This window comes from Primulina tabacum, chromosome 12 (assembly GCF_025594145.1).
Source record: "Primulina tabacum isolate GXHZ01 chromosome 12, ASM2559414v2, whole genome shotgun sequence".
Taxonomy (NCBI): Eukaryota; Viridiplantae; Streptophyta; class Magnoliopsida; order Lamiales; family Gesneriaceae; genus Primulina; species Primulina tabacum.
This window is the reverse complement of record NC_134561.1, coordinates 38,278,341-38,292,949: the sequence shown is the minus strand read 5'-3', so window position 1 is coordinate 38,292,949 and position 14,609 is coordinate 38,278,341. Positions and strand designations below refer to the sequence as shown.

At 33.9% G+C, this 14,609-nt stretch overlaps 1 protein-coding gene and 1 pseudogene across 2 annotated transcripts; both read left to right on the top strand.

The window, feature by feature from the left end:
* The first annotated feature begins 706 nt into the window (after positions 1–706).
* LOC142520434 (uncharacterized) lies at positions 707–6,465 on the top strand (annotated as a pseudogene).
* A 4,300-nt stretch (positions 6,466–10,765) lies between these two features.
* LOC142521074 (transcription factor MYB1R1-like) lies at positions 10,766–12,666 on the top strand. Of its 2 annotated transcripts, none has more exons than XM_075624264.1 (3): positions 10,766–11,090; positions 11,646–11,887; positions 12,019–12,208. In XM_075624264.1, the coding sequence occupies exons 1-3, from the start codon at positions 10,814–10,816 to the stop codon at positions 12,064–12,066; spliced, it is 567 nt and encodes a 188-aa protein (XP_075480379.1). In that variant the 5' UTR covers positions 10,766–10,813; the 3' UTR covers positions 12,067–12,208. The 2 variants fall into 2 exon arrangements, with proteins under 2 accessions (XP_075480379.1, XP_075480378.1); XM_075624263.1 differs by lacking the exon at positions 12,019–12,208 and adding an exon at positions 12,260–12,666 and having other exon boundaries at positions 10,768–11,090; positions 11,646–11,854.
* The last annotated feature ends 1,943 nt before the right edge of the window (positions 12,667–14,609 follow it).

Genomic DNA, 14,609 nt, shown 5'->3' with positions numbered 1-14,609 from the left:
GTTACATAGGCCATAGCTAAAAAAATTATGATCGAATATTATTTTTTGATTGATAAAATTTACTTTGTAATAGGTTTCGAAATTTCATCAAGTTTAGTTGATAGCTTATAGTCTATTGCTTGTCAGACATAAAAGTATCAAATATAAAATTATATATCAAGTTCGAAACAAATTTTAACAAATCATTAACCCAATTCAAAGAACAAATTTATGAGCAGTAGGTGTTTTATGAGACGGTCTCGCGAATCTTTATCTGTAAGACGGGTCAACTCTATCGATATTTACAATAAAAAGTAATACTCTAAGCATAAAAAGTAATACTCTTAGCATAAAAAGTACGTAATATTTTTCATGGATAACCCAAATAAGAGATCCGTCTCACAAAGTACGATCCATGAGACCGTCTCATACAAGTTTTTGCCATTTATGAGAGTCGAACTGTGTGCGTGCAAGTAGTTCATTAAAATATCGGTTAAAGTTCGATTTGAACTTGAATTCAATGGAAAATTACATATCTACCAACCAATTTCTTAAAACTGAAAAACTTTTTTTTTTCTATATACCGACAAGATCGAGTTCAAACTCAATAGATACTCAATGAAATTGGGCATGCAACTTATGAATGTGGACACTGCACATTTATATAATTCTTTTTACAATTACATATACATGAAAATCCCTAAAAGATTTAAACCACCAGAATCAAATGACACAACCCCACGACCATTTTCTCGATAAAGTTACAAAAGTAATTATATGGATTAAAACAATCCGATCGCATGTGGTACAATCACTATAGTGAATATATACTAGAAGAAATTTATACAAATGATATTATTTGTCCATGCATTTTTACAAGAACGGATGATGATTTTACAATTGTGGTAGTTTATGTTGATTACATAAATCTTAATCATAGTGTCTCCAGAAGCACTTACCAAAACTTATAACTATTAAAAAGGTAGATTTGAGATGAAAGACTGGAGAAAGATAAGTTTTTGACTTAGATTGCAAATTCAACATTTATCGGAAGAAATATTTGTTCATCAATCCTCGTACATTGAAAAGATATTAAAATATTTTTTTGTTAGATGTCTTAGTTTTGGTGATAACAAAAAAAATTCATTATATTATAACAAGCCGTCACTTTTCGTGTATTCATAGGTGCTCGACCGTTCAGCAAAAGACAAACAACAATACGCTACCGATTTCAAAAGTTCGGTAAATGGTCGCAATGGTCAGTATGAGACTGCCATGGAGTTGCTTGAGAGAATGAACAGCGAGAGAATTTTACCCAATATTTTGACTTATAATACTGTCATTAATTCGTGTGCGCGAGGGGGGTATTCATGGGAGGGATTGTTGAGTTTGTTCGGGGACATGCGGCACGAGGGGGTTGATCAGCCAGATTTAGTTACTTATGATACATTGTTGAGTGCTTGTGCTAAAAGAGGGTTAGGAGATGAAGCAGAGATGGTGTTTAGAACGATAAATGAGAGTAGGGTTTTACCCGATATCACGACTTATAATTATTTGGTTGAGACTTTGGGGAAGTTTTAGAGGTTGGAGAAGGTTTCGGAGTTGCTTAGGGAGATGGAGACAGGTGGGAATTTGCCAGATATAATGAGTTATAATGAGTTGTTGGAGGCTTATTCACGAAAAGGGAACATAAAAGATGCCACACGGGGGTGTTTAGGCAAATGCAGACTGCCGGGTGTATGCCGAACATAGATAAAGACCTTGATTATACTTTAATACAAATGAATCGTAATTCGATGTTGAAACTCGTTTGTAAACACTGTATAATCTAAATATGTTCCTAGTCGATTCAGCCGCCTAAAACATGGATAAAGGTCGCTTGAGCTTGAGACTAGCATCTGTGATGTTGTGTACTGCGTTTCTTGGTAAGGGCATAGAGATGTCCAAACATGCAGATGGGTAGTCATATGATGATTATACCGAACAACCCTCCCTCGGACTTTCCAAGTGGTTATCATTCATCGAGAGGATAAGTCCGTGGTTATGATTGTACACCATTAGTCCTTACGACCCGAGACAACACTGAGGCTCTATATGCTAGGGCTGTGCTTTGACTCGTTTACCGGCTCCAGGAGAGTCATCAGGTGGCGAGGTTGGGTACAGTTGCGACACATATAGGAGCCAGTGCATTGTAGTCGGGGATTCACCGCTCACCTACGGGTGTGGATATCCTGTGTGATCTGATGAAATAATAGTGCATGGAATCTCTGGCCAGAGTACGAGATGTACGTTGGAGAAGGAGTTCTCCAAATAGTACACGCGATGCCGCTATTATAGTTATCACATAGTTATCGAATTAATATGCAACCATCGATGAACCAATGGTTGCAGATTCGATCGTGATATATGGGATGAAGGGACCGTACTGTACGTTAATCATAATCGACTGATTCTTGCAGGCACTATCAGTGATACCTAGGGGATCATGGGGCGATGCTACTAGACGCTCTTACCATGATCCGATGGGTACAATCAGAAATGAGTTCTGACATTCTTGATCAAGGTATTGATGAAAAGAATGGGGCTAACTAGGGTAAGCCTAAATAAAGGATTATGTCCTGAATCACAAAGAGTTGTGAACCCACGGCAAGCTGTATCCCTGAACCATTGAGGGTCACACAAGTACTAGATTATTTGTTCCCGTTGAGAGAATAAATTCAAGAAGTTGAATTTATATTATATAGTAAATTCAAGGAGTTGAATTTATGATAATTAAATTTTGAGAGAATAAATTCAAGAAGTTGAATTTATAAAATTTGAGAATTTAATTTATTAAACTCAAATGTTGGGTTTATTAAATATTAAATTTTGGAGGTGATGAAAATTCAAGTAGTTGAATTTATTATTTAAATAATAAATTCAAATGTTGAATTTATAATGTATTTAATTTATTAAGCTCAAAAGTTGAGTTTATTAATTAATAAATTAAATATGATGGGTAATATATTTAATGGGCTTGTAGGAGTACAAGTTCAATATAATATATAATTAAAATTTTGATGGGTTTTGATTAAATTAATTAAACTAGTTGGACTAGCCCAATTAATTAAATCAAGCCCATGTAATTAGGTTATAATCTAATTATAAATAAAGGTTGCAAAGTCAAACCAACAGCCACCACAAAAAGGATTTCGAGAATCTCACCTCAAAGTGAATAAAAAATCGGCCAACTTTTGAAAAGAAAAAATTATTGTGCCTTCTCTCAATTATTTTTCTCTCCTACGCAAAATATCTTCCATATTTTTCTAGTGCAAATTGAAAGAGGAACACACTATCTAGTCGTGGACGGAGGATTTCTTGAAGAAAGATCGTAGGGATTAGCCAGATCTGTTATATCGGATCGGTTGGTGTCCAGTGATTTATTCACCAAAGGTATAATCCTAACACCCTATGAATGTTTATGATAAAATCATACGAGCGCCCAAAGCAAAACATATTTTGATTGTCAAAATAAATAAAATTTTAAAACTTCCGCTGCGTTTGGGCGTGTAGAAAACCCAGATCCATCAGAGAAAGCATTAGTACCAAGTTCCAAAGCTTACACTGGGGTGATTGATGCTTATGGCCTGCAGGCAGCATTGTATGAGGAGGTTCTTGTCGCGTTTAACACAATGGATGAAATTGGAAGCATGCCAACAATTGATACTTTCAATTCTCTTAGTCATACTTTCGCAAAAGGTGGACTTTACAAGGAAAATGAAGCTATTTTGTCAAGATTGGGAGAGTTCGGTGTTCCAAGAAATAGATATTCATTTCATGGTGTGATAGAAGGTTATAGGCAGGGAGGCCAATTTGAAGAGGCCATAAAGGCTTACGTTGACATGGAAAAGGTAAGTTGTGATCCTGATGAATACACTCGAGGCGGCCTTGAGTGTCTACTGTTTTGCCGGTCTTGTTGATGAGAGTGAGGCGCAGTTTCAGGAGATTAAGCAGTTGGGTATACAGCCAAGTGCATGTCTTGTGCTGTTGTATGATGCTGGCAGTGTATGCAAAAACTGACAGGTTAGGCTTCGGTAATATAGAATATTCTATCAATTTAATAATTGCAAGATGCATTTTCTATTGTTATGTTGTCTTTATAATAGTGAAACGTTTGAAGCCTTAATCTTGCATGCATGTTTGTACATTATAAATCATAATCCTTTGTGTCTACTTCACCTACAGACTCCTTGCTGCCTAGGGGTGTAACAGCAATCAAGTTGGCTTGTGGCCGTTCGTCTCGAGCTCAAAATAATATTGCATGCATATTTGAAAGCTTCTAAGTTTTTTTTTTATTACTTTTATTATTTATTTATATTTTAAATATGTACTATATTATGTATAGTGATGAAATATTATGATATTTGAAAATTAATAAAATTCATGTTCATATACATGTTTTTTTGTTACTAAAAAATAGTCCAATAAAAATAGTGTAGAATGCAACGCCCTCATTTATACTTAATTTTGAATTTGATCATTTATTAAACTAACTTTGTGAGTGGCTTGAGCTTGAATCTAAGATTCATGACATAACTCTAAAAAATTGGGAGTACGGCTCGAGCTCAAGTCGTTTACGTCTGTATTTTCTTCACTTCCGTCTTCCCTTGATCTCTGTCACCGATGCTAGCTAGTCTTTTAAACTCTACCAATCAACCTATCATGATTGCTTACCGTTCTTTATCTTGTTAATTTTGCTGACAGCTTACACAGAACTGGATGTGCAATAGAATGCTTGTCACGTTAAAAATTCAGTTTCAGTGCCTGGATATAGTGTATGTTTTTGATTCATTGTTGATATAGGAATTTGAACAAGGTTTATCATTTATGAAATTATTGAGAAGAAATCTAATAAATGATTAGTTCCTCTATTTTGGAAAACTTGTCTGAGGTCTTGAATTTTTTTTTTGCCAGGTGAGACAAGGCCAATGAGTTGCTAAATGAGATGAGTACAAGCAGAGTTTCTAATATTCACCAGGTCATTGGGCAGATGATCAAAGGTGACTACGACGATGACAGTAATTGGCAAATGGTAGAGTATGTCTTTGACAAACTCAACTCAGAGGGATGCGGTTTGACAAACACAATTCTAGAAGCTCTTTGGTGTTTGGGCGAGACGGAAAGGGCTGCAAGAGTTCTCAATGAAGCAACAAAAAGGGGGCTGTATCCTGAACTATATCGTAAAAACAAACTCATATGGTCCTTTGATGTTCACGGGTATTGTTCTCATTTAACTTTGGTTGATTTCTTATAGTCATTGTGCAGTGGAATGTCTTTTTTATATTTTTTATGCTTTCTTTAGGATGTGGTCTGGTGCTGCAGGCGCAGCAATATCAGTAGGGCTGAACAGTTTTGCAAGAGCTGGTATTTAATGGGGAGGATCTACCTCAACTGTTTTCTGTTGTCGTGGTGTAAGTATTTCTTCTTCCACATATATGTGGATTTAATATACATCTTGGGAAGAGTTGAAGGCATCCTAGATGTCTTTGGTACATCATATTTCTTGAACATATCAGGAAATCGTCTGGCAAAATATTAGTTTGACACCTAACTTTCTAATATTTCTTTCCTTGTGCTCTTTTTTGTCGAACCCGAACTGCCTTAGTGTCTTCTTTATGTGGCTACACTGCCTTGTGGGGAAAAGGAAGAAATAGAACCTTGAAAGTTATTGAAATTTTCTTGATGGATGTTCTACTTTCTTAATTCACAGACGGGGCCAAACGGAGAAGAGCTCAATAACACGAGACTTTCCTGTTGTGAAGGAAGCCTACTCCTTGCTGAAAGATTTGTCATCATCTCTGTTTTCCCGGGTGGAATAAGGGGCGAATAATTTGTCAAAAGTCTCAGCTGAAGCATGTTTTTTCAAAGGCAGAACCATCTTCAGAAGACTCGAAATTAGATGACATAGTTAGTTTAGGTAACTCTCCTTTTCCCCTTCCAGGAACAAGGTCCTTTACAGTCAAGCTAACTCAACAATATATCTCCGACACCAATAAGACAGACCATAGAACAAGTGCAGAACTTATGTCCAGCAGAGAATAAACGGACATATATAATTTTCGCTCGAATTCAGGTCACGTTGTCTCCTTGGTCTGCTTCCTGTGTACTCGGCAAGAAATTATATCACCAAGGGATCTTCTAAGATGTAAATTCCATTGTTCCACTATGGAGGAAGATGAGCTTGTGTTGTACAACGATCAGAACTCAACACGTGAAATCATTTCGAGGCTGATCGACAACATTGCTAGATGTATATTCTATTGGTGAAGGGATTTCGAGGTACTGGGCTTACTGGCTTTCCCTTGTAGCTAAATATATCTGATTTAGTGCCAGGAAATCGAAATACGTCGGGGTGATTCTACATGCATGTATACACTGTTACACTTATATTTATTCAACAATGGAACTGCAAATTGAACACAAGGGCATGATGTTCAGAATCACTATTATTACTCATAACAGATTCTTGATACTGTGCATGTTTGTATACTAAATTTAAATTGAGGAAAATGATCGCCTTGAAGTTTTAAGTTTTGTTTTTGTTTTAATGGTATCCAAACATATTGTAAATGAGTACAATTGCCAACATTTAATTTAGTGTAGGTCTCTTGTGAGACAATCTCATGAATCTTTATATGTGAGACGGATCAACCCTACCGATATTCACAATAAAAAATAATATTCTTAACATAAAAAGTAAATTTTTTTTTCATGGATGATCCAAATAAGATATCTGTCTCACAAAATATGACCGTCAGACCGTCTCACGCAAGTTTTTGTCATTAATCTAATACATTTTTCAGAGAACCAATAAGATTTCGGGAGTTAAGCCTGACAAAGATGTGATTGTGACAGCTAATGATATATTAAAATCTAATGATTTTCTTTGTTTAAAATATTACCTAATCAAGTAGAATCCCCTATATGCTTTATCATATCCGATCCTCTTCACAAAGTAGCAAACTATCTTTAATTATATTATCATTAAGATCTGATTAATGGGATGAGTACGTGTTACAATATTCAAATACTTTCTAATTTTTTCCATAAGATTTTAGTTTAACGATGCCCCGAGTAATTAAAGCCGTTTTCGACGTATAATCTCGTCAAAAGTATTAATTATTTTCACATCCTTGTCTAGTTACAACTCGAGGGAATTCTTCAAGATATAAAAAGTACATTGGAAAATTTAATTGGATTTCCCTTGTCTAAGGTTGGGGTTTCGGAACATAGAAAAAGACAAAAACTTGTGTGAAACGGTCTCACTGATCGTATTTTGTTATTTATATATATCTTATTTGGGTCATCCATGAAAAGTATTACTTTTTATGCTAAAAGTATTACTTTTTATTGTGAATATCGGTAAAATTGACTGTCTCACAGATAAAGATTTGTGAGACCGTCTCACAAGAGACTCGCTCATAGAAAAATAAATGAAATATGTGGTCAAAGAGATCTAATCCATTGTGGCAGACAAGTGTGAGGTGTAAATTTGGTAGAATCTTGGGATTCCACCTTCAATACATAAACTATGTTATCATCTCCTATCTTCATTGATAAATTATTCTTTTACTTTTATAAGTGTTGAGCCCAACTCCAATGGATATACAGAGGATAGAGGGAGCATAGACTTTTTTGACAATGGCTTTCTGACTGGTTTAAACATGCGATTGGCTCATAAAGTCAATAAAGAAATGCCATTGGCAATGGGAATTGATATCAAGAAACCAAAGTATGCCATTCATTTCAAAGATAATTGATTAATATTGTGTTTTACGGGTCAACGACATTTGTCATTTACTTTGCAGTATGATTAAACGTCTGTCGCCTCATCAAAATTTATAACGTATAAGAAAAGTGTAACTCAAATGTTTAAATCGTGGTATGGAACCTAAAGTGTAAGGGTTAAAAGTAATTTTATTATTGCAATCCACTTTGAATATCATACACTTTGGTATAATCTAGTTAATTATCGACCCTTTATTGTCGAAATTTGACGCAAATTCGTTTTTATAATATGAAAAATGAAATTCTTGCGTAATACATCTTTATTTTTAAATAATATCGACAAATTCTCAATTAATTTAAATAAGAAAAGAAAAGAATTATTTAATTTATTTGGAGAATATGAGACGAACTTTCGAGTTCGAAATCTAATTATAATAATTCTCGATCTCAACTGAAAGCAAAAAAAAAAAAAAAAAACGCTAATACTAATAATGAAGAACTAGAAAAAATTGGTGAGGCAACATGTAGATAATATACCTTATCTTTGGCTTATTTCTTCACCATATGCACCACCCTGACCACCCCCCATTGTGGAACCGAAAAACAAGGGTTAAAACAAATTCTATGCCACTATATGATTCAAAATGTATTTTTCTCATATAATTAAATTTTTTATAAAATAAATATATTTTTATTAGTTTTTTTCTAATATTTAGTGCATGTTTTAAATAATTATTAAAGTTTGTTTAATTTTAATAGAAGATGATCAATGGGTCATTTGTATTAAAGTATATTGATGATGCTAGAGTAAATTGGGTGAGTAATTTACCGGACAAAGATATGTTCATTCCATGTGCATGCTAGTAATTTCGGGTATGATGAAACCCGAACTGGATGATCTGTGAATCTGAGAACAAAAAACTTTAGTGGACGTCGAAATGATTTCTCGCGTGAGTACTCCGACATCTTGATCCTCCCTACCAAGTTCTAAGGATGACCCGAGTACTTTCTGAGGTATCATATATAGAAAGTATCATTTTTATTGTAACGTAGGCTTATATGTGATATCCATAATTTTGATTTTAGGATAGACAGTTCAAAATAATAATAATAAAAATTTAAATAAAAGACGAGATTAATTGTTTTCTCAATCCATTGGCATATAAGTCACAACTTTGTTAATTTACCACAATTTTTTTTAGTAGAAGCTTTGGCACAAGAGTGGACATTCTTTATGCCAACTTGGTCATGAAAATAATAGGATAGCATGATAGCCAACAACAAAATACAGTCAAATATTGAATAATGTGATACGGATCAATCCTACCGATATGCACAATAAAAAGTAATATTTTTCATGAGTGATCTAAATAAGTGATCCGTCTCAAAAATACGATCCGTGAGATCGTGTCACACAAGTTTTTGTCAATGTAAAGATGTAATATTTTCAATAATTAAAATATTTATTTTATAGGTATTTTTCTAGATTTGATATATAAATATTAAAAGGAGAAAAATAAATAAAGAAAAACCTTAAAATAAGTGTCAGTTCCTGACTATACAATGTACGATGACCTTTATCATCTTGTCGAAATTGGGATCTAGGAATTATGTGCATTTAATTTCTAAAATTATTCAAATAATTTTTTTGTGTGGATAAATTCATCACACGTATAAAGTTTCCAAATAAAATAAGAATTTTATTTTAATAAATCTGAGAAAAAAATTATTGTACTTATAGAAAATCAATTCACGTAAATCTGGAAGTGTATTTTTTTCACCAATCAATTTTGATTTTCAAGATAATATAATTTATGGTATCTGGTTTCCAAAATTTAGAGAAAAAAATATAAAGTTATAGAAATATTATGATATTTTAAAAATTCTGATGAATTTCATATTAGAAGCAGATGATAATTGTTGTAATTAGGAGAGTGGTTAAAATTTAACTTATTAGCTATCTTGAAGTTAAAAAATTTAAGTTGAATCGCTATCATTATACCATTGCTAGCACACGCTCTCATTATATATTTCTTGATGATGGTTAAGAAGATGTGAAAGAGCGTTTATCTCTATAAGAACGTGCGTTCCGAGGTGTGAAGTGGTAGAGAAGGGATGTCATAATTGGGATTTTGAATAAGACGACCTTCTTATTTTTCATTTTTTTCATTGAAAAAGATAATAATGAGAGGTGTTAAACTTTTTATCATCCTGACGTCGAGCTATTTTTCCGCAGGACCTCTTCTACAGTATCGTCACCGCAGTAGATTTTAACCACCAAGTTTGGGATGGATTTGAACAACTCGAATGCATATATGCAATTTAATGAATGTATATCTGCAATTTAATTTTAGATACAATTTTGTATATTAATTTTTAAAATATCATAACTCGAAAACAATTAGAAATTTTAACTAATATTATTTCATTTAAAAAGTCGATGTTATCAAACATGTATTGTTTTATTAAAAATAATAATAATAGTTTAAAAACAATAATTAAAGTTATGGAGTACTTAATCTAATTTAATGGTAAAAATTTATGTGAGACGGTCTCACGGATCGTATTTTGTGAGACATATATCTTATTTGTGTCATCCATGAAAAATATTAATTTTTTTGCTAAGAGTATCACTTTTTATTGTAAATATCGGTAGAGTTGATCCGTCTCACATATAAAGATTCGCGAGACAGTCTCATAAGAGACCTACTCTAATTTAATTTATATTATCAAGGAAAAATTATTATTAATGATTTTTGCTATAAATAAATATATACATTATGTTCAATAATCATTTTTACAAAGTATATTTTGTATATAAATTTTTTTTCCATTAGATTTTACTTTATTGTAAAGAAAAATATTATTTATGATAAATAAAATATGATTTTAATTTTTTTAAAGCATAATATAATACAGTAGATTATATTAAAAATAATAATTAAATAATATTTATCATAAAAGCGTACGGCTTCCACGTTTCAAAGTGTGTACTATAAAAGAGAGTCATCCACCATTTTCTCCCACTCCATATTACTTTCCCCTTCCGTGAAATCCGAGGGAAGAAATGTCGATGCTCAGCGACTCGCCGTCCGCCGCCGTGAGTGGTGGCGGAAGTGGCTCCGTCGGATGTGGAGGCAGCGGCGAGATTATTCTGTTCGGTGTGAGAGTCAAAGTTGATCCTATGAGGAAGAGCGTGAGTATGAATAATCTCTCCGAATATGAGCCGGTCAATGGTGATTTACGTAAGCCTGCGGTAGTGGAGGTCGGTGGCGCGGCAGGATACGCGTCGGCTGACGATGCTTTGCCGCAGCCGGTTCACGGGAATCGCGATCGTAAGAGAGGTCGCGGATCTATTGTTTGATTTTGGTTTTTAAATGTTTCCAGCTATCGTTTGTTGAACTGTTTTTCGTTTTGGCTGATATTCAGATTTGTGCTATGAATGATCTGATTATCTGATTTTTGTATTTGGTTTAGCAGAACTGATCTGCGCTATTTAAAATCGATTAATTGATAGCTTTAATTCTTTTGTTATGTGCTGTTTGTAGGTCTATTATTTTGTTGATTTTGTTACAATCTGTCAGTCTTTGATGGACTGATTTGAGTCATTTGACGTGCTGTTTGTTTGAGTGAGGTACTTTGACATATAAAGCTTGAACAAAATCTGTGTTTTATTTTTGGAGTTTCAGAGAAGGTGGTGATTTTTTTAAGGGTTAAAGATAATTTTTTTATGAGAGGAAAATAAGACAGTTTGATTTTCTTGTATTATTACCTGTATTTTCAAATTTACGAGTCTTACTGTTTATTTGTCGTATCTTTTCCTTTCTTTTCTTGATCTTCATGTTTTGATTCCTTAAATATAGCTCATCCAAATTTTACTTGTTGTGCCTTGTCTACAGGAGTCCCATGGACAGAGGAAGAGCACAAACTATTCCTTGTTGGATTGCAGAATGCTGGGAAAGGGGACTGGAGAGGAATCTCTAGAAATTATGTCAAGACTCGCACACCAACTCAAGTGGCTAGCCATGCCCAGAAATACTTTCTCCGCAGGAGCAACCTCAATCGCCGCCGTCGCCGCTCTAGCTTGTTTGATATCACCACCGACTCGGTAATTTCTTATAACCTGTATCTGTGTGTTAGCGTTTTTTGTCTATATTACAAGGTAAAGGAAATTACGAATTTGTAATGGTTCTATGAAACTTGTTTTATTCTTTTGCGTAAAGGATATTTAACTTTTATTCGATTTATACATATTACGGTGTTGAATCGAAGCAATTTTCTTCGAAAATGTTATTGGGAGCCACCATTTCTTGCTTTTGAGAAACATAAGTGCCTATATTTTTAGGCTAAAAGTAAGAGAAGTTTCTGCTGTTTAAAAATGTGGTTTACAAGTTTCTGCTTGGGTTTTGTATGACTATTTTATAAATCTCGACGGGAAGCAATATTTTTCCTCATTTTGTTTGAATGTTCTTTCAATTAATGTCTCATTTTCTATTTCTCCTATTGTGATAAGGTCACTGCAATGCAAACTGAAGACGACGGTAGCCACCAAGAGCGCCATGCTCAGCCAGTTCCACCACCAACCGCACCATCTGTGCCTTTAGCTTCCAACATCAACGGATTCTCTACCGTGCCTTTCCCGATTACTGTTGGCCCGGTTATGTTGTCAATGCAAGGTGGCAATCCATCATAATTTAGAAAGATCTGAAAAAGAAAACTAGATGATTGAGTATGAAAATACATTAATTAGGCTATTAATCCGCATAAAAATCCATCCTTTTTTTTCCCTCCATTGTACAGAATGAAGAACTATCATTTTGTGTCTTGTTTATTGTTCTATGCTAATATTTAGATTCTTGTTTGTTGTCTCTTTTTTCTTTGTGGTTGAGAATAAAATAGATAATTATTGGTGCCCTCTCACTTGTTGCTTCCATTTGGTAGGATTTTATTCTATAAAGAGATTTTTTTTATAGCTATAACATCATTCAATGAATGTGGATGAAATTAGGCCTCGGTTTCCATTTATTGTAGAGATAAGTTGTGGTAGGGTCATTACTTCCTTTGGGTGGTGTACATAGTACTTTACATTATCTAGGGATGCAATTGAATCAATCAATATTGCTTTCTTGTGTGGGGGTGCATTACTATTAATAGTGTGGTGGGCAGTAGGGGTGATGAAATACGGATTGGTGATTTTTTTATAAAACATGAACTGAACCAATTTTGTAGGTTTTGTAAAACTTTAAGAGTGGGTCTCATGTGAGACCGTCTCACGGATCCTAATCTGTGATACGGGTCAATCCTACTCATATTCACAATAAAAAGTAATACTCTTAGCATAAAAAATAATATTTTTTCATAGATAAACCAAATAAGAGATCCGTCTCACACGAGTTTTTGAACACCAACCATCTATTAACCAATCCCAATTCTGAAATTCTTCCGTGTTACAAAAACCATAAGAACTGTAATCATCTCGCCACTTATGGGTACTGATCAGGTAGTGACGTCTCTTTTTTTTTTATTGTTTGTTTTTTTCCACTTTGTAGCATTTGTTTTTCGAAAGCGGTTTTCCATTCTATTACGACGAGTTTGATAGTTTTTTTCTTTTTGTTTTTCATTTCATTTGTTCACATGCATAATTTTATGTCTCTCTCTTTGTTTGTTAGTGCACTTTTTTTTTTATTTTTTATTGTGACACAAATGAATTGAAGTAATTTTATTATGCTCGACATTCTTGATCTATTTTTATGGAATACCTCTTTATTGGTTAGTCATTTGAGAAGAAAGGTAGAACATATTCTTATCTAAACTCCTATTTTAGTTTAGTCTCTTAGTTTTGACTCAAAGATGATGTTAAATCTGTAGAAATTCACTCTATTATAGATGATAAACTTCACGATATAGCTAACAAACAGATCCTTCGAAAAAAATTACACCAGATAAAGTAAGAATTATCCAGCATGTCTCCGACCGAGAATGTTTTGCCCGAAGCCCAGTTGGGGTATGAAACAGAACTATCACGAGGTATATCCCAGCCCATTCCATCTCCGACTGCATACAAATTTTGCGCTGCAGCAAAAATGGCCCAAGCAAGAGTCGAGAATGGAGCTCTTTTCCTAATTCTTTGGAACTTGGAAAGGAATAGGAAATTATACGAATGCTGCTATCGAGTAACTTCATGTTTGAGTAATTCAAATCAAAATAAACTCTTTAAAAATAATATTAATAGCTAATACATCCTTATTTTTTAAAAATCGAACACATTTCATCATCCTTATGTTACAATGCTCATACATTTACCTCTTTCCGATAGGGGGTTTTATGTTGAGTTTAAAAACACATACTCTAAATACTTTCTTTGTGTTCCTTAAACAACTTTTAACGAACGCTATCACATCATTATTTTATGATATCACGTCATTACTCTCCGATGCTACATTAACACTCTGGTTAAAAAAACTAAAATTGAAAGAAAAAAATGCAGAACAGTGAACTAAAATCGTTAATTTTCCGAAAACAAGAAAATGAGGCGAACATAAATTATACAAATTTAGTGTTTTTCATTTATAAATCTTCCACAACCCAGTCCCAAAAATTTTTTATCACTTCGATGATGATGCCCCGAGATATCACGGGTCATGGATAATATCCATGGTTAATGCCCGGGTCAGGAGAATAAAAGGTTCTGACCATACCAATAAAGTAATCGGACGGATCGGCACCCGAGTCATGAAATTACCCGGGATAATGAGAAGGTGGCTAGAAGAACCCACGGAAGGGCCGGTCAATCAGAGGCCAGGCCACGAGAGCACCCGAAGCCGAACCTCCCTGAGAAGTTATACATTTATGTTCTTATAAGG